The sequence below is a fragment of the Delphinus delphis genome, chromosome 11, assembly GCF_949987515.2.
Source record: "Delphinus delphis chromosome 11, mDelDel1.2, whole genome shotgun sequence".
NCBI lineage: Eukaryota > Metazoa > Chordata > Mammalia > Artiodactyla > Delphinidae > Delphinus > Delphinus delphis.
Window position 1 is genome coordinate 78,063,621 of NC_082693.1, and position 20,697 is coordinate 78,084,317.

Sequence of the window (20,697 nt, forward strand, 5' to 3'; positions counted from 1 at the left end):
ACTATTCCAGACATGGGAATAGAGCAGTAGAAAGATAAGTGGAGTTATTGCCTTCCTGGAGGCATGTTACTATTGGACAGTCCAGTGAGGAAGACAAATAATAAACACATTAAGCACATAACTACATGTCAGATGGTGACATGCTCTGATGGACAATCAAGCTGAGCTGAGGGACAGGAAGTGACCAGAGCGGTGGGTAGCTGTTCTGTTGAGGGTGGTTTGGGAAGTCTCTCTAATAAGGGAGTGAAAGATTTGAGGGAATAACCTTCCAAATAGGAGGCAGTGCAAGGGCAAAGGCCTGTAAGATGTGGTTGAGGAAAACCAGGAAGGCCACGTGAGGCTGGATTAGAGAGGAGGAGGAGAGGGGGCAGGACCCAGGAGCCAGGTCATGTCGGACCGCCCAGGCCTGGGGGAGGACTGGAGTTTACTCTAAATGAGATGGGAAGCCTTGTAGAGCTTTGAACAGAGGAGTGATGGGACAGGAAGTAAATTTCAAAGAACCGCTTTGTTGCTGTTTGGGGAATGGGCTGTGGATGAGCTTGGGTATAAATGGGGAGACCAGGGAGAAGGCCTTTGCCAATGACCTGAGTGAGATATGACAGTGGTCGGGGTAACAGTGGTGGGAGGAGTGAAAAGTGGTAGAATTCTGGGCACATGGCAAAGGTAGAGCTGACAGCATTTGCTAATGATGGTTGAGATGTGGGATGTAAGAGAAAGAAGTCAGACCTGACTACAGAGTGTTCAATGTGAGCAGCAGGTAGCAAAGAGTTTTCATTGACTGAGATGGGGAGTCCCGCTGCCCCAAGGCAGGCGTAGAGCGTGTTAAGTGTGAGATTCCTAGTGGACAAGCAGGTGGAGATACAGCCTAGGTAGGTGTAGAGAGTATATGTTCTGGAATTCAGGGGAGAGTTTGAAGCTGCAGGTAAATTTGGGAGCATCGGCAGAAATTTAAAGTCATGGGACTGGGGGAGAGCAGCTGGGGACCAAGGCAGATAATGAAAAGTAAAAGGCAGAGGACTGAAACTTGGGGCCCTCCACATTTAGGGTCCGGAAGACAAGAAGGAAAGGGAAGCCCGTTGGGTAGAATAGGAAACGAGAGTTTTCAATGGTTACTGCTTTCACCAAAACAAATAGACAAGTGATCTGAAACTCATTTTTACAGATAAATTCCAAACTTCATTTTTTATCAACTAGTTTTCGTAAGACAAAAGTGTGGGCGAATTGTTTCCCGATGGATTATGACTTCAAATTTTGTGTTCTCAAAGTTAATTTGCAGCTTTTCCAGCTTCAGTTGGGAATATAAAAAGTGTAATTAAAAGAGGAAGTGCGTTCAGGGTTTAAAATTAAAATAGGTGCCAACGTTATTAGGCTGCAGGCTAGTTATTTAAAAACAGGATTAATGAATTAAATTTCTGTTGTAAAGCAGTTACTGGAAAAGTCTTACAGATTATGATTGAACTTTTTTTTTTTTTTTTTTTTTTTTTTTTTTTGCGGTACGCGGGCCTCTCACTGTTGTGGCCTCTCCCGTTGCGGAGCACAGGCTCCGGATGCGCAGGCTCAGCGGCCATGGCTCACAGGCCTAGCTGCTCCGTGGCATGTGGGATCTTCCCAGACCGGGGCACGAACCCGTGTCCCCTGCATCGGCAGGTGGACTTTCAACCACTGCGTCACCAGGGAAGCCCTATGATTGAACTTTTCATGGGCTTTTAAAAAAATTCTATTTTTTTTTTAATATACTCATATTTCGATTCTGCTCTCATCACCAAATCTAAAGTCCCATCATTAACTCTCTTCAAATTATATCACCAAAGGTCTCTCCCTGGATTCAGTTACTCACTTTTCAATGTGTTAAAGGAAATAAAGAATATCTTCAAAAAAAGAAATGTTTTTAAACACTCACCAGCACTTTCTTCCGATAAGAGCAATATGTGATGTCTTGATTTAGGGGTTCCTCAAAAGCAGATCCTGAGACAAAGATTTGGGAACAATTAGTGTGTTTGAGAGATGATTCCAGGAAGAACAGTGAGTGAGTGGGAAAGTCAGACAGGGAGACGAGGAAAACCACTCCACAGAGCATTAATGAGATCCCCGCCATGGGCAGGTGGGGCCTGCAGAGAGACTGTCTCTTGCCCCTCATTCGTAGGGGTTGCTCCCTGCACTTTCAGCCTCTCCTGAAACTCTCCTGTGGCCACAGAATGCCCTCAGTCAAAGAGGTACAGGTGCTCGAAGTAGGATACCACGCACATATGAGTGGCCTGTTCATGGAAGATGCTGGTGACTTCCAGGTGACCAAGAGCATGTGGATGTGGTATTAGTATTGACATCTAAGAATGGGCACCTTTTAAAAAGGGCAGCTGTACCAGAAGGGATGCACCCTCATAACGATACAACAATGTTCTGTGACAAATGAATTGAATGTTTTCTAATGCAGTATTATATTTAGAGCCAAACATATTAACAGGTAATTCACAAACAAGGGAAGAACCACAAAAAGCATCATTGTGAAGAGTAATACAATTTACCTCAAACTGGCAAAAACAATTTTAAGTGCTAATACGCAATGCTATTGAAAGTGCAGTAATCCTGGCATTTTCATACAACGTGGGTGGAAGGTAGATTGAGCTACCCCTTTTCAATTTTCTCAATATAGTCTTATCTTATGACCCAGCACTTCTGCTTCCAGGAATCTATCCAAAGGTTATAATCAGAAATACCAGCAAAATAGTCACCAATATTATTCAAACCAGGGCTGAATGGTGGGGTGAGGATGAGAAGTGGTCTTCTTAGATGTCTAACAGTAGGAGAGAGGTTAAGTTATTATGCCACATTCATAGGATAGAACATTACTGAGCTATTAGACGAGGTTTACAAATAACTTAATGGTGTGGGAAAATAATTATGATGTAACATTTAGTGAAAAGGAATCCAAATACATATACAAAATTTTAAAATACGTCAAAAAGAAATTGGTAGTAAAGTCACCTAGATATTAACATTGACAACCTAAAGATGTTGATTTTTGCTTTCTTCTTTATACTATACTTGTCTTTTCTGACTAGAGCATGGATTACTTGTATAATAAAAATTATATTTAAGATAGTTTTAGAACACATTAACAGTTTCATCTAAAGGAGCACTCAATACTCTTGTTTCTAATGTTAACATTTTGTATATTGACAGCTATTTCAATCATTTGACTCGGGAAAACCTCTTACTAGTAAAGAAAATATGCAGGTAAGGATAATGATATTTTATAAATACTGGATATTTAGTGTGCATAATTTTTGAGTCATTTCAATCTTTTTGGTATGTATAATCTTTGTTTTTGAGTATCTGCTGTGTAATATGCTCTTCTATGTCTGGTAATGGAGTCTGATCTCCAAATATTGAGGCCAGAGATACGGTCGGACCCAAACTGATCTGGTTTTCAGATGGAGCAAATATCAGTCACTGCTCCTCAGTTTTCAGTTACACATGCATATTCGGTTTGCTTATCTAGCCATGCCAAGTATCTAATATCTATCTTAGTTACCTAATAACTTTGATCATCAGTAAAGGATTTTGTGACAGCCCACCTGTTCAATACTGCTTTTGCTCGGATCCATTGCCCCAGTCTGAGACTGCCTCTCAGCCAATGTATGGAAGGTTTTCTTTTTTTTTTTCTTTTTCAATTTTTTTGGAGGGTATAACTGACATATAACATTGTGTAAGTTTAAGGTGTACAATGCATTGATTTGATACGTTTATGTATTACAGTATGATTACCATCATAGCATTAGCTAAAGGAAGGTTTTCATATGACATTTTTATAAGCAATTCCTCCGATTTCCCCACAATTTTTTACAAAGAGAGGACCAGACTGCCCTTCCCAATAGGTTTATTCTTGTCATTAATGGAATGGTTGGGTTTTAAACTTTTGGTGACCTAAAAGCATTTAAATTTTATGAAGTCATTAAAAAAATCTTAGAGTCCCAGCAGTTTGTCCACTAGGAAGTGTTGGAGTGGAAGGGTGGTAGGGCAACCATTGTTAAGGGGGTTACAGAGGGGCAAGGGGTTCACACAGGCAGGTGATAGTTAATGCATATAGACGGGTACACATAGTTTTTGGTTTTTTTAAATGCTCAGAAACAGCATTCTGTTTCACTAAGTATTAATTTTTATGAAATAACTTTGAGAGACATTTCCTCAAAATTGCTTTATTTTTTTCCTCCATAATTTTGGTAGGAATTTATCTACCTTTTATTAAATGTAATCTTATTACTTTTCTATTATTGTTAATTTTATTCCACAAACTTCACTTTTAATTATGCTTCAGATGATTCATTGTTTTTGCCTTAAAATTTGTTTTAATTTATAAGCAAGTTGCCTGGAATGAAAGAACTAGTATTAGGAAGATACAAATACATACTCATCTTTCATTTTAGTGTTCTGAGAACTTGGGATGCTTCGGAATATTTATTTCTTTCCAGTCATAAATGCCAGGGCATCCTAAAAACACTTCTTTTGGTTTTGGTTATAAAAGTGGTCTTGGGTATAAAAGGAATGTTTGTCTGATCTTTTTTTTTCTTTTCTTTTTAAACAAAAAGAGACTGACAGTACTGTGTAATGGAAAACTGATTTCTATTAGCTAATTAATTTAAAACAGAACTGTTGGTCTGCTTAAGACGCTTCAGATTACACTTCATATTTTCTGTATAGAGGGAGAGGAAGGAGTGTTGGATAGCATTACTAATTAATCTTCTTTTGATCCTCAAGAGTTTGTGTGTAATTGTCAGGGCTCATTAAATCACTGTTTGCTGTGGATAGAAAAGAGAAACCTTCTCCTACACACACACCCCGCCCCCAGCCAGTCTGAAGTTTCTTTTCTAGATGGAGAATGTCAACCATTTCCTTAGCACGATCATTTGTTACCAGGTCAGGCTCAGAGCTGCTCCATGTCTGGCTGTTTGGCAGGTATTGCTTTCCACCCTTTAGAAGGGCTTAAGGAAGGAGAATGAACAACAGCAACAGATCTCCCCACTGCGAGCATTGCCTCATACTCTCCCAAACAGTGAGGGTTTTCTTTTTTTAGTTCATGTAGGGCAAATAATTTCTTTTTTTTTTTTTTTTTTTAGAATACATAGCCCCAGCATCTGCCTTTTATATTAATTCAACAAATATTTAATAAGAGCCTACTGTGTGCAAGGTACTCTTCTTGTGCTGTCAGATAAATACATCAGTTAATCAACAAAGCAAATTCTAAGCCCTCAGGGAACTTATATTTTAGTGGGCAAGACTAGTAATAAACATATATATGTACACGTTATACATGAGTAAATTATATAGTATGTTAGGAGGTGAACCATGCTGTAGGGGAAAATGAACCCAGCAGCTCATAAAGGGGATTGGGAACATGGGGCTAGACTGGGGTTGTAATTTTGAATGGGACAATCAGCTTAGTCCTCACTGAGGTGACATTGGTGAACAGACCTGAAGCAGGTAAAGGTGCAAGTCCTATGAAATCTGGAGAAAGAATAATCTAAGAACAGGCTACAGTGAGTGCAAAGGCCCTGGGGCAGGATTGTCTAGCTTAGTGAGGGACATCTTGGCCAGTGTGGCTAGAGTTGTGTGAATGATGGGAGAGCAGTTGGAGACAAGGTCAGAGAGGTAACAGGGTAGATGGTGGTGGGGTGCTCAGATGGAGAAGGGCCTTGTAGGGCTTTTGTCACCTACGCTCCTACTCTGAACAAAAGGAGGAGCCGCTGGAGGGTTTAGGGCAGAGGTGTGGCCTGATCTACTTGTGTTTTAAAGGGATCACTTTAGCTAATCCATTGAGTCTACTGTGTGGCAGGTACTGTCAATCAAACACATTAGTTAACCAGTAATACAGACAGATTCTCAGTCCTCATAGAACTTATACTGTGTGTGTGTGTGTGTGTGTGTGTTTGTGTTTGTGTGGGAGACTAGGAATACAGTTTTGGACAGGTTGAGTTTGAGATATCTGTTAGACATCCAAGTGGAAGAATTGAGTCAGAAGTTGATTATATGAGTCTTGAGTTAGAAGAGAAGTTGGAGCTAGAGACAAAAACTTGGGATTTAATCAGCATTTAGATGAGATTAAAACCATGAGCCTGATTAAGATCATCGAAGGGGAGAGAATGAGGGGATGGAAGAGGATGGAGCCCTGGGACACTCCAATATTTAGAAGTATAGGAAAAGAGGAGGAACCAGCAAAGAAGACGGAAAAGGAGTAGTGGATGTAATAGGAAAGAAACCAAGGGAGTGTGGTGGCTTGAAAGCCAAGAGAAGAAGCATTTTCAGAAGAGGGAATGATTAATAGTGTCAAATTTTGCTGAGAAATGCACTACCATAATTCACAAGGTCTTAAACATGAATTTTTAAAAACATTTAATAGCTCTGCAATCAGAATGCATTTTACAATTGTGGACATGTGAAAGTTTAATTGGCATATAAAATAATGGTGTCTTAGATTAAAGTAACATGGCATACGAAGACTGAGAATTAACCATTAGATTTAGCCAAGTGTAGACCATTGGTGACCTTGACCAAAGGGTTTCATTGTAAGGTTGGAGTAGGTTTAAAAGCCAATGAAAGGAGAGAGATTGGAATATTGACAACCTTGTAGGTTGTTGCTGTTAGGGGAAGTGAGAATTAGGGTAGTAACTGGAGGGGGAAGTCAGGGTATAGAGAGTTTTTGGTTTTTAAAATGGAGGTGAAGACAGCATGGCTGTGTGCTGATGGGAATGTCTCTGTAGAAAGGGAACATTTTTTTAAATTGAAGTATAGGTGATTTTCAATTTTGTGTTAATTTTTGCTATACAGCAAAATGATTCAGTTATACATATGTATATATATACATTATTTTTCATATTCTTTTACATTATCGTTTATCATAGGATACTGAATTTAGTTCTCTGTGCTATACAATAGGACTTTGTTGTTTATCCATTCCATATATAATAGTTTATGTCTGCTAACCCCAAACTCCCAGTGCATCCCTCCCCCACCTTCTCCCCTTGGCAACCACAAGTCTGTTCTCTGTGTCTGTTTCTGTTTCATAGATAAGTTCATTTGTGTCATACTTTAGATTCCACATGTAAGTGATATCATATGGTATTTGCTAGAAAGGGCACTTACGATGTAGGAGAGAATGGCTGAGTATACCAGTGGGGACAGGACTGATGGCCTGAGTGGTGGCACCAGCCTTAGGAAGCAGGAAGGAAGGCAGGGCAGTGAGGCAGGTGCTTGGATAGGTGAGAGGGGTGGAGCTGTGAGGTCTGTGGACACTACTCTGACTGCTTCAGTTTTCTCATTTAAGTATAGGAAGCAAGGTTACTAGCTGGGAGGGGCATTGGGGAGAAAGTGTTAGAATTTAGAAACAAGAAGAGCATGAAATGGTTGTCTAGGAGACAGCAAGAGTGAGTGGACTGGGAAAATGCAGGATGATGACCAGGTGGCACTGAGGTTTGGTCAGGAACTTAAAGTGGTACCACTTAGCATGATTGCCAAGGAAGTGTGCATGCAAGGGAGGGGACCAGGAAGTGGAGGGAGTCCTCAAGGTGGGGATTCTCATGACTGACACAGATTCTAAGTTGGGAAGAGGTTTCCGTATCCTCCCGTCCTTCCCCTTTTTCCCATCCTGCGAGCTCTAATTTACTCGAGCTAAAGCAGAGCGGCCAGCACGCATGGCTGATGAGCTTTGTCAGTTGCTCCATTTTGATAAGGTGTCCCCTCCTCGCTGTCGGCACTGGGCTCACTCTGTGTGGCAGGGCTGGCCTCATGGGGCAGGTAACCAACTGGTGGGAAGCGGCAGGAGCACTGTGGACCTGCTGGCATCGTTGTGACGCCTCTCTCAACGGACCTGCCGATTATGTTCCCTCATGTCTATCCCTGAATTCCTTCACCCTGCACCAAATGAGGACTGCAGAAGGGGACTGAAGCTAATAATATCTGAAAACAGTATTTTACTACTTTGTCTTTTTTTTAAATTTTTTTTTAGGCACTTGATGATTTAATAAACGAAGGCTTGCCTCTAATTCTGGTTACGGTCGGTCAGCAACATCTCTTAAATAAGTTTGCCTTTGTTAAAGCATACTTTTTAGTAAATGTGGCTGCAACAATAAATTGTGTCCCAGAACACAAAATGAAACCAGTCTGCCATGGTGTTATTAATGAGAAAAACAGACCAAACCTCCCAAACTTGAAAGGTAATCTTTTGTTCTATTTTTTTTTTGCTTATTTCTCTTTCTATTCCCTTTCCCCACCTATCCCCCACTCTACCCCCCAATAATGCATATGAACATTCCAGTAGATATTCTTTCATGGTTTTCTCTGAGCTCACTTAATGACACACGTATGTGCTTATGTCTAGGTACCTGCCTATCCATATCCACCAATATATCTGCGTATTTGTCCACTTTCTTACATTATATACAGTTGACCCTTGAACAACACAGGTTTGAATTGCACAGGTCTGTTTATACACCAATATTTTTCAATAGTGAATATTACATTACTGCACAATCTGTGGCTGGTTGAATCTGCAGATGCTGAACTGTGGATACAGAGGACCGTCTATACCAAGTGCCAACTATAAATTATACGTGGATTTTCACCTGCATGGAGGGTCAGTGTCCCTAACCCCCATGTTGATCAAGGGTCAGCTGCACATACAAAATAGGATTTGTCATTTATTTAAGAAATGATGATTTTACATTTTTCTGCCTCTTGCATTTCTTATGTAAAAAACTTTGCTAAGCCACTCCAAGTCAGCTGATTTGCTTTGGTCCCCTAAACCGGCTGTGTGGTGTTTTATGCTGTGAACAGCCCGTGGTTTATTCAGCCATTCCCCTGTTGTGCGTTCACTTTGTTTCTAGGGAACAGTGTGGAAGCACTACATATCCATACTGTAGTGTATATTTCTATAGGATAAGATACCCATGGATGGGATTTATGGCCCATATATACACATAAAACTATATACATATTTTTCAAATGAATTAATGTTGCCTTAAAAATAGGTGTTTTTTTTTTTTTTTTAACCACTAAGTATGATGTTAACTGTGGGTTTTTCATAGATGTCCTTTATCAGCTAGAAGAATTTCTCTTCTATTCCTAGGTTGTTGAGTGATTTTATCATGAAAAGGTGTTGGATTTTATTAAATGCTTTTCCTGTGTCTATTAAGATGATTATATGGTCTTTGTTTTTTATTCTATCTGTAGGCATGTATTATATTGGTTGATTTTTGAGTGTTTAACCAACCTTGCTTTCTTGGGATAAATCCCACTTGGTCATGTTGTATATAATTCTTTTTATATGTTGCTGGATTGTTTGCTAGGATTTTGTTGAAGATTTTTGCATCCATATTCATAACATGTATTGTGTAGTTTTCTTATGGTGTCTTTGTCTAGTTTTAGTATCAGAATAATACTGGTCTCTGTTTTAAAGTGTAAGTTTTATTATTATTCAGGTGTGGTGAGGCCAACAGATCAGGAGATGGCTGCCATTGAAAACAGAGTTTGTTATTTATAGCTCCCAAGAGGGCGGGGCATGCTACAACATGGGAGGGCCACACGGGTTGGGGTCACTCAGGAGGCAGAGAGAGCAGGAGAAAGAGGTGGATTAACCTCTTGCCAGGATTTCTCATGTTCTGGTATCATCCTAGCGTTCCTCCGTTTCTATCCTTGCCTGTCTCTCACTTTCCCTTAGGGGAGAAGACCTAGTCCCAGATCTTTCTCCTGGGCCCTCCCTCATACTCAGCTGACCCTCTAGCTCCAGAGTCTCCTAATTTAGGAGAAGAGCCAGGCAACTTGAAGTTGGAAGAAGGGAGGAAGTCAGGTGTGTTCAGTTCCATGTTATTCTGGACTCCCTCTTCCACTTGACAAACTTAGTCTCTTTAGGTGGGTAATTTGTGCATTAATTCCTAGTCAAATAATGACTTGTAGTTTTTCTCCCTTCTGTAGTCTAGAAGCCAGGCTTACTATAGCAGGCAAAGTTTGTGATCTAAATTCTCTCAATGCTCCCTCGCTCAGAATGAGGGCTAACTTTGGATTGTGGGTAGGAATTTTGAGATATTTGAGGATTGTAGTTTGTGCTGTTCCAAATGGTCTCACTCTCTGCTCTTAGAGTGAGGGGCATGAACTGACACTTCCAAGGAGGTCTTGGAGCATATCAGCAGAACTGACACTTCAAGGAGATCTTATCAAGATATTATAAATATCTGGAAGACCCAAAATATTGGGTTGGCCAAAAAATTCGTTTGGGTTTTTCCTAACAGCTTACGAAAAACCTGAACGAACTTTCTGGCCAACCCAATTCTTTGAGGCCCTTAAGGGGTCCTGGGATCCCAGGTGAGGAACCACTATTTTATATCAGTAGCCGATAACTTGAATGGCATCACCAAGCCATTCAGAATTTAAGAATCAGCCTGTCTTCTAATGTCTGATATTTAGGGACCATTTGATAGAGCAGTGTGTTTCTAATTATCATTGTGGTTGTTTCTAAACATTAAATTTCCCAACTAATGATGAGTTTTGTAAATTAGAATTAATATTTAAGCTAACCACAGATATCCTTAGTTCTTCCAAAATGTTGTGTCTTATAGAGGTGTGTTTAAAGGATGAGGGAGGCTTACTTTGTCAGCTTACACAAATGAAAGAGGACTTCGCACTTAGCACACTAAAGGTAAGTTTAAAAGAATTTTCAAATCATAGTGAATCCGTTACCAGAAAGCCCACTGTTAGGCCCTGGACAAGTCAACTTTCAGGACTGTGCTTACTCACTTAGTTTTTCTTGCCTAAGCATGGGTTGGGGCCAGGGATGGAGTCTACTCTCCATGAGAAAAGCAGATGCCGAGAGGTGTCAGACTTTGACCTTTTAACTTGATTAAGTTTCCTGGGGAATAAGATTTATTATCTGATGGGATTTGAGCATTCCATGCCCTGTTTGGTGTTTCCTAATAATAATAGTGATAACAGGAACAACAACAGTACCATTTATTCAGTGCTTACTATGTGACAGGCACTTTGCATGATTATTTAATTCTCACAACTCTGTGATGTACATATTAATCATTTTTGAACTGTACTGTGCTGAACCATGAATAAACTGAGGCTTAGACAGTAAGAAATTCACTAATGCCATACAACTAATAAAATACAGATTATGTTCTTAACCATTATACTAAATTACCCTAGTCCTTATATAGTATTTACTGCTCTATACAAACAAGGTTTTAGAGACCTGTTCCTTGAAAGATTGGTTGGTCCCTTTCCTTTTTGCCATGTTCCTATTTAGTATTGCTATTGCTATTTAGTATTGATTGTCAACTGTAAAATCTCATTATCTTTACATTACCAGTTAGGTTACCATAGTTTAATTTGAAATACAGTTGATCCTCATTATTCACAGATTCAGTATCTGCTAACTTGCTTATCTGCTAAAATTTAATTGTAACTCCCAAATCAATACTCTTTGCTCCTTGGTGGTCATTTGGGGAAGGCACAGAGCATAGAAAACTTTGAGTTGCCTGATATGCACATTCCCAGCTGAGCTGAACAAGGCAATGCTGACTTTTTCTTTCCACTTTCATACTATAAACAAGTGTCCTTTTCATTTATTGCCAAGCTTTTTGCATTTTTGTGGGGTCTTTTGTTGATCTTTTCACTATTTGAAATGGCACCTAATGCATAGTGCTGAAGAGCTGTCTAGTAATCCTAAGTGCAAGGAGGCTGTGATGTGCCTTTTGGAGAAAATATGTGTGTTAGACAACTTCAATCAGGCATGAGTTGTAGAGTTATTGGCTGTGAGTTCAAGGTTAATGAATCCACGCTGTATATTCAATAATGTGTCTTTAAACATAAACACACATTAAACAAGGTTATATACTGATCAGCTGACAAAAATGGTGTGACCAGAGGCTCGTAGGAACCTATCCCTGTATTTCCCTAGGAGCAATGCTTCAGTATTAGCTGACTCAGTGTTTGCAGCAACTTTCTAGAACACAGCTACTATGAATAAGCAAGTATGGGCACTGGCTGTGCATGCAATAAAGGGTCACTGCCCTACACACTTACTCTTTTTTTTTTTTTTAACATCTTTATTGGAGTATAATTGCTTTACAGTGGCGTGTTAGTTTCTGCTTTATAACAAAGTGAATCAGTTATACATATACATATGTTCCCATCTCTCTTCCCTCTTGCGTCTCCCTCCCTATCCCACCCCTCTAGGTGGTCACAAACCACCTAGCTGATCTCCCTGTGCTATGCGGCTACTTCCCACTAGCTATCTATTTTACGTTTGGTAGTGTATATATGTCCATGCCACTCTCTCACTTTGTCACAGCTTACCCTTCCCCCTCCCTATATCCTCAAGTCCATGCTCTAGTAGGTCTGCTACACACTTACTCTTGCCATTACTTCCCTTTTCATTCCCTGTTGTCTTTATCCTGTTCACTGAGCTCTCTTCTCTGATGATTTTGTTCAGATTTACTTTTAGGTCTTCCATTCATTGTTACTTTTCAGTACATGAGAAATATTTGATGAATAAGAATGAGACATGATTTGTATTATTTCTGAACTTGGGTGATTGTGTGTTGTTCTTTCTTTAGTCAATTTTACTGACAGAAGCTGAAGACAGGCTCAACTTCCTTGTGTCAGAGATGGAGAATCCAGGCCATAAGAACCTCTCTCAGTGTTCGGCTGGCGAGCTAGAGATTGTGGTGGAGGTCAGGCTGCAGCTGGCTGCAGTCGCCCTGCAGAGACACCGGGCAGCATACAGGCGAGTCTCAGCATCACAGTTTCTTCCTCACTCTGATTTGTTAAAATATACCTAAATTTTATAAATTCCTAGATTAATAGAGCAGACTTGCTTTTTATTATTCAGGAGAGTTTTCACACATTACTACATTTAAAACTATAATTCTCAACAAATTAATTGGTTTATTAAAGCATATAGCTAGGATGTTTTATGTGAAACATAAACAAAGTCACAGAGTTCTCCTTTTTAATTAATAATTTATTTTTAAAAGGCAGAACCTAAATTCCTTATAGCTTTTTTTACAGATAACACTTATGGAGTGTTTTCTCCCTAGACAACCGATAAAAACATTAAAAACAAGCTCTATTTTGAAAAAGTAACATCTCCTGAACTATGCTGTGCTCAACCACTTAATAAACTATTGTAGGTGGCTCATTTTTAAAATGTGATGCAGTTGCTAATGTCAGATCTTTCTTTTCATTTGTTCATTGATTCATTCATATATAGTGACCAGTATCTGCTAACTGCCTCACTGTTGGGCTCTGATCTAGGCACCAAGGAGACAAAGATGAACAGAACATAGTTTCTGTATTCATAAGCTCATAGACATACAAACACTTGCATAGTTAAAAATACTTCTCAGTGATTTTTTAGTATTGAATAATATAGAAATATACTTTCAAGAACTTCCCATATCATTTATTATAAACACCTCTGTCTGAGAACACTTTCAATAGTGATTCTTTGAATAATGAGCAAATTTCTTATCTTACCATTCATTAATTCATTCAACAAGTAATTTGGGGGCACCTACGATATTCTAGGCATGGTCCTAAGTTCTGTATCCTAACACTGATATATACAGTATATACAAAATATATAACAATATTGACAAAAATCCTACCCTCATGGAGTTTATATTCTAATAGATAATAAACAGGCTGACAATAAACTGTAAACCTAACAAGTAAGTAAATTATATAGTGTGGCCAAAAATAAGTGTTATGGAGAATATCAGGGGTAGAGGCAGAGGGAGGAGGAGGGGTTATCCTGTTAAAACTGTGCAGTTGTAATAAAGAGAATGACTCCATGTAGATGTTCGTTAACTGACTGCTTTGAAGCTCCGCCACCCCCGTCCCCTCTGCCCCACACCTGGGCAAGCAGAGAAGAAAGCCTAGTTGCCCCCTCCTTTGGTGCTGGTGGGACGTTTAAATCACACCGACCTGGCCCACACGTGGGAACCCTTACCCCAGCGCCACCCATTAACTACTATAAAGCCCAGCCAGTCTCCTTTCTCTTTTCTCTCAAGACATTTTCAGCCTGTTTGGGAGGCTGCCCTGCTCTTCCTGGATAGTCTCACTATGGGAGGAATCAACCTTCTCACACTCTCTTGATGTGTATGGCATCAGTCTTGACATCTTGGGTGGTCAGGGTAGGCTTTATTGATGAGGTGACATGTGAACAAATAAACGTGGGGGCCCATGCAAATACCTGTAGATGGAGTGTTGCAGGCCATGGGAACACGCCTGATACATGTTTGAGGGACAGCCCGGGGTCTCTTGTGGCTAGAATGGAGCGAGTGAGAGTTTTAAGAGAGATGTTCAAAGAGGTCATCCTTGATGGGGGAGGCAGATTATATATGACCTTCTGGCCAGGGTGAAGACTTCTGCTTTTACTCTGAGGGAAGTAAGGAGTCATTGTATTGTTTCAAGCAGAGGAATGACATCATCTGATTTTCACTTCAAAGGGATAACCCTGGTTTTGAGGTTGAGAATTGACTGTAAGAGGGAAAGGGTTTGAAAGCAGGGAAATCAGCTGGGGAAGCTGCTATAATAAGAAGAAATATGTTAGTGGCTCTGATCAGGGCCATAGCACTAGAGGTAGTGATAAGTCGGATTCTGGGTATATTTTGAAAGTAGAGCCATTAGAATTTGCTGATGGATTGGCTGTAGAGTAGTGAGAAAAAGAGAGGAGTTACAAAAGAAATTGTCCCTAACCACAGTGGGGAAGATTGTGGCGGTACAGCTTATATAGGGGAAAGATCTGAAGTTAGATTTTGGACGCGTTTAGACTATGTCCCTTGGAGCTGCAATTGAAAATGTCAAATATTCTTGGAGTCTTTAGAATATAGATAGTATTTCAAGCCTTTAAATGAATGAGATTCCTTAGGGAATGTGAGTAGATGAAAGAAAGAGAAGGACCAAGGACTGAGGGTTGGGTTTGGTTGGAGACTGGGGAGAAAATGAGGAACCAGCAGAGGAGACTGAGAAGAAATGACCAGTAAATATATGAAGACCAGGAGATTATGAAATCCTGAAAGCCAAGTGAAGAAAGTGTATCAGGGAGAATGGAGTGATCGACTCTGCCGAAAGCTCCAGATAGACTGAGATGAGAATAGAGAATTGACCATTGCATGATTTAGCAACATGGAGGTCACTGGTGACCTCGGCAGGAGTAATTTAAAAGACAGTGGGGGAAAGAGCATATTTAGAGTGGTTTTATGAGAAAATGGGAGGAGAGAAATTGGAACCTGCAAGTAAAGATGATTCTTTTGAGGAGTTTTACAGTAAAGGGGAGTAGAGGAATAGGATGTCAGCAGCTGGTAGAAGTAGGGTCAAGACAAATTTTCTTGAGATGGGAGCAGCGATGATGTATTATATGCTAATGAAAGTGACCCAGCAGAGAGGGCAAATTTGATGCTCTGATATAATTGGTACACAGTAGGGTAGGATCCCAGTCCAGTCTTCTTTGTTTCTCTAATACAGAATGAAACTGTCCCCTAGCTTGGGATTCCACAGTGGTCTCTGGGGACCAGCAAGGAAACTGCTGCCTGCCCTGGATGGAAAAAGAGTAACCCAAGAGGAATCAGTTTCTTCAGATCAATGCTATTGGCAGTTGCGGGGTCCAAACTGGCACTGACAATGAAATGCAGAAACCCTGAGAAATTAACTTTGAAACTGATCCTGACATCACAGAGCTGGAGCAGAGGCAAAACCAAAACTGTCTCATAGAGATTACCTAGGAAATGCAGGACTCTCATGGAAAATAACTGCCGGTAAAGGTAGCACAGAGTCAAATATCATAAACCAAATGAAGAAAGAGCCACAAAAGAGAGTTAGCAGGCACAACAAATGGCAGCTTCCCAGCCTAAGAAATAAACTGTTCAAAGATGTGAAGGATGGAAGAGAATGAGACGAGATAAAAAAGGAACAGATGAATTTAGAAAAAAAAAAAACTAAATAGAAATTTTAGAAATGAAAAATATAATTACTGAATGAAAAGGAGAAATGATCAAATTAGATGGAAACAATTTTTTTTTCCCTCCTTAACTTTCTCATTATACTAAAATTCCATGTTTTAAGTTCTATGCATTAGATTCAGAATTTGGAAAGAGAGTTAATTTTTTAGATGGCCCTTCTCTTTAAACAGGAGAAGCCCTCCTGTAGCCTTTGCAAAGGGGAAATCAATTCAGCAGAAATCCCCCTTTGCTTTTGCTTAGATTGGAAACAGACAATTGTTTCATCAGTGGGAGCCTTGACTGAAGGCTATTCCGTGATTAATCACATCTAAATTTGATTTTATGCTAGAGACAGTATAGGTTTTGGGGAATTTAAAATTTCTGTGGTTTGTAAGCAGCGATGAAGGTTCATAATGTCTGTTTGGAGCAGTGATTCTCCAAGTGTGGTCTTCAGACCTGTGGGCGTTCCTGAAACTCAGGGAGGTCTGTAAGGTCAGAACTATTTTTATAGTAGTTTATAACATAGTAAACTATGTTTATAATAGTTTATAAAACTAAGAGGTTGCTTGCCTTTTTCACTGTGTTGTTATTTGCACTGATGCTGAAAAAGCAACAGTGGTAAAACTTCCGGTAGCTCACCATGAATCAAAGCAGTGACACCAAACCGAACTAGTAGCCATTCTGTTCTTCACTGCTGCACGCTTGCAATTAAAAAAAAAAAAGCCAGATTTACTTAAGAATGCCTTTGATGAAGCAGTAGAATCTGTTATATTTATAAATACCTATTCTTGAATGTAGTTTTAATATTCTGTGGGAATATATTAAGTGGGAAATATACCTCAAGCACTTCTGCTACATATCTCAGTCTGATGGTTATCTTGAGGAACAGCACACATGTGGATGAACCGAGAGCTGAACAAGCTGTTTTTTTCATGGAACAACATTTTTATTTGAAAAAACAACTGACAGACCATGATTATGCAGACTTGGGTATTTGACAGGTATTCTGCTGAAAATGTGCAAAACGAACATGCCACTTCTAGGAAAACAACTAATAGTTTTTGTTGTCAATGATAAAATCTAAACTTTCATAGAAAAATTGGATTTTTGGAAAATTTGTATTTGCCGTCATAAGCTTGGCAGTTTTCTAATGCTTAAATTTTTTTGATGAGACTGGTGGTGATATTAACGAGCATCGTTTTTTAAAAACTGTGTAATGAAATGCTTCAACATTAAGGGAATCTATTTAACTCAGGGAGCTAATGTTTTCCAAATGGCCAGTGCATGATGTTCCAAAATCCTGGTTAACAAGATAGACTGATAGATTTTCATGTAACAGAGTAGGAAAAGTTCATCAGTGTATGGTAGTAGATTCCACATAGCAACAAACTTTTAAGAAACTATCATTTGTCACATGTTGGTATAGTATCAAGGAAGAATATTCACAATTATTTGAAGAGGCTCTTAAAATACTCCTCCCACGTTCAATAACTATCTGTGTGATACCTAATCTTCTTCATACGCTTCATCCAAAATATTATGTCACAACAGACTGAATATAGAAGCAGATATGAAAGTCTTCTATTAAGCAGATTTTCTCTTTTTAAGCCAGATGTTAAAGAGATTTGCAAAAATGCAAAAACAATGGAATCCTTCTCACTATTTTTTGGTTTTTGAAAATATATTTTCCATAAAAATACATTATTTATATTAAATATAATGGGTTTATGATTTTTATTTTTAAATGAATTAATAAACGTTAAGTTAAACATTTCTCCGTTTAATTTCCAATATGGTAAATATTGATAGAGCTCTTTGGGGTTTCTTAATAATCTTTAATGATGTAAATGGGTTCTGAGAGTAAAAACACTTGAGACCCACTCGTTTAGAGTATTGTCACATTTGTAGCTATCTTTAAGAATACAATGGTAAAAAAAAAAGAATACAATGGTAGTTGATTGATGGTTAAAATAGGCTTAGTATAATAATACACTGTTTTCCCCACTGAAGTTTGAAGACAGAAGGAATTTTTACTATACTGTTTCCTATAGAAATAAATGATTTGAATATATAATATATAAATGTATATTTAGAAAATGTTTATATATCTAACTATATATTCTATACATAATTATATGTATTGAATATATATGTGTGTGTGTATATATATATATGACTGTATGGCTACATGATTTCCTATGGAGGCACATAGAACTCCTTTCTCCAAACTGTGTCCCAGAGAGCAGTAGCAGCCCTAGAAAATATTTCTTTTCACTTAGCTTCATTCTTTCCCTAGCTCTCTACGTGTCTTATACCCTTTTAGTGTGGAGGATATGAGTGATTTTTTTTTTTTTAGGGAGAAAGAAGGAAATGAGAAACTACACATTACAAAATGGCACAGAAAGGAGTGTTGTAATAGAACTTTAATTTGAAGACCAGATAGATGTATGCAAATAATGTGCAAGTATACCAGAATTGCCCCGATTTTAAATCCATGGGCTTGGCCCTTAGGAAAAAACCTGCAGAAACTTTGATGTTGCTGGCTTTTTGCAGCAGAGCTGTCACTTGGGGAAGCCTACTGTCAGGATGAATGAGTTTTAGTAGGTGAACTTTACCCTCCATGAGCTTCCGTCTGGGTGCTGCTGAGAGTGTTGGACAGTCCCTTTCCCAGATGCTGGTTAGCTTGACATTTCATGATACTTCTAATAAAATTATATGTCAAGGAAATTGAAAGGCACATTCCCTAGGGTGACAGGTAGAGTAAGCCGCATAGATTTTATGAGAACAAACTGACCATTTTTGTCATGAATGTTAATAAGAAATAAATGGGATCAGAGTTATTCAAACTGTATTTCTGCTTCTTTCAGGGCTGCCTCTCTATTTCAGAATCCTGTCTTTTTTTTTTTTTTTGAAGTGTTCCTTCCAATTCTCCTTTCTATTTAATTTATTGCCTAAATGGAATAACGTTTGAGCCTTTTTATTTTGTGTAAGAGTGAAACATCCTCCTGCTGGGATTTTGACTGTTTGTAGTGGGTAATCCTCCTTACGCTTCCTGTCTTCCTAGTGCAGAGGAGGAAGTAGAAGTTTTCCATTGTGCAACTAAGCAGTACCAGCTAGATTAGGACATACAGTATGTTTATATTTTAGTCATTAAGTTTTGGGGTTAGCAAGATTCCAAACCTCATACCTCATTTCCCTTGAAATCAGAATTTGGGCTTCAGGTCAGAAGAGTGGGATGGGCATCATTTTCTCCTTTCAGGGCCCTCTAGTTGTCATCCTGTGCTAACCTCTGAAGCTACTCAGTAAACAAGGTGCGTTAGAAACATGTGTGTATCCTTCAGGGAGGAAAGGTGTGGGGGAAAAGAGATTCCGTACCTGGACACACACCCCATCAGCATTGTGTTTTTTGTTGCTGTTTTCTTGCTTCCTTGTTTAGTTTTATTTAAAAAAAAACAAACAAACTAGTAAGTTTAGATAATCACAAACCATACTTTAGAAAATATTCTACAAGTATCTAAACCATTTTAAGGACTCAGTAAAATCTTCGGAGATTGAAATTCAATAATGGCTGAAAGGTTTTGATGCTGGTTAACAACTTAGAAAAAAAATCAATTTAGTCCCTGCGTATTCCCTGTCCAACTTTGTATACTAATAATGGTAACGGCTACGATGCATTGAGAGCCGTCTATTTGCCAAGCACTCCTCTTCATGAAGAATACCCTGCTCTCAATAGAATGTCAACTCAGTGAGGCCAGGGACTGTATCCATAGCCCCTAGATTTGTTCCTGGCCAATAGCAGGTGCTCAATACATATTTTTGAGCAAGTGAAAGACTAAATACCTTATTTAATATCCTCATAATAATCCCGTTTCATGAAGTCTGCTAAGTAGAATGCAAGGCAAAAGGCATTAAACTGGACAAAGAACGCCTTTTATATTGTAAAAGGTGCAGTGACCATATGGTAACACAAATGTGGCAACGAGTAACACTGTGCCAGTAGAAACAAAGCCAAAGCTTGTTAGAACTGGGAAAAGAAAGAGGCCACATTGTAGCTTAATGATTAAGGGTGCTGCAGGCTCAGGGGCCAGTGGCCTGGGCTCTGATCCTACCTCCTCTTGCTAGCTGAGTCACCTTAGGCAAGTCACATAACATTTGTGGGCCTCAGTTAACTTAACTATAAAATAGGGATGATAATAGTACATACCTTGTAGGTTTGTGGTACGGATTAAGTGAATTAATTCACAATAGGCATTTAACACAGCACCTGAGAGGTGGTGAGTACAGTAAATACCAGTTATCATTTTTTTTAAAAAAGTTGAGGGGAAAAAAGAGAGAGAAAATATCTTTCAATACAATGTGTAGATACATACAAAAAAGGCTTTAAAAATGTAATTAAGAGTTGAGCATATGTACATACTCTAGGAGCCTACACACAGAGACTAACTACCTTCTTGCAAGCATCCCTGGACCTAGGTGAGGCTGGTCATCTTCTTGGCTAGAAACCTCACTAACTGACCCAAAGGAGGTGGTGTATTGACCATAATCCAGGGATGCAGGAGGCTTCTGGAACAGTACAGCGGAAGTGTCGTGATCTGATTCACATCCTGAAGAGAGATCACTGTGGTCTCTTCATAGAGACCAGGACTCCAGGGGCTGGCCAGCAAGCTCCCATGGGTGTCTGGAGATGTTGGTGGCTTGGATG

At 39.2% G+C, this 20,697-nt stretch overlaps 1 protein-coding gene across 1 annotated transcript in view; it reads left to right on the forward strand.

Annotated features, from left to right (window-relative positions):
- Window positions 1–20,697, forward strand: part of LOC132433968 (cilia- and flagella-associated protein 54) — a 216,771-nt gene that overhangs the window by 176,526 nt on the left and 19,548 nt on the right. Inside the window, exons 47-50 of the mRNA XM_060025420.1 lie at window positions 3,181–3,234; window positions 8,000–8,207; window positions 10,605–10,684; window positions 12,609–12,778. Of these exons, the coding sequence (XP_059881403.1) occupies window positions 3,181–3,234; window positions 8,000–8,207; window positions 10,605–10,684; window positions 12,609–12,778 (512 nt within the window). The remainder of the gene's footprint in view (window positions 1–3,180; window positions 3,235–7,999; window positions 8,208–10,604; window positions 10,685–12,608; window positions 12,779–20,697) is intronic.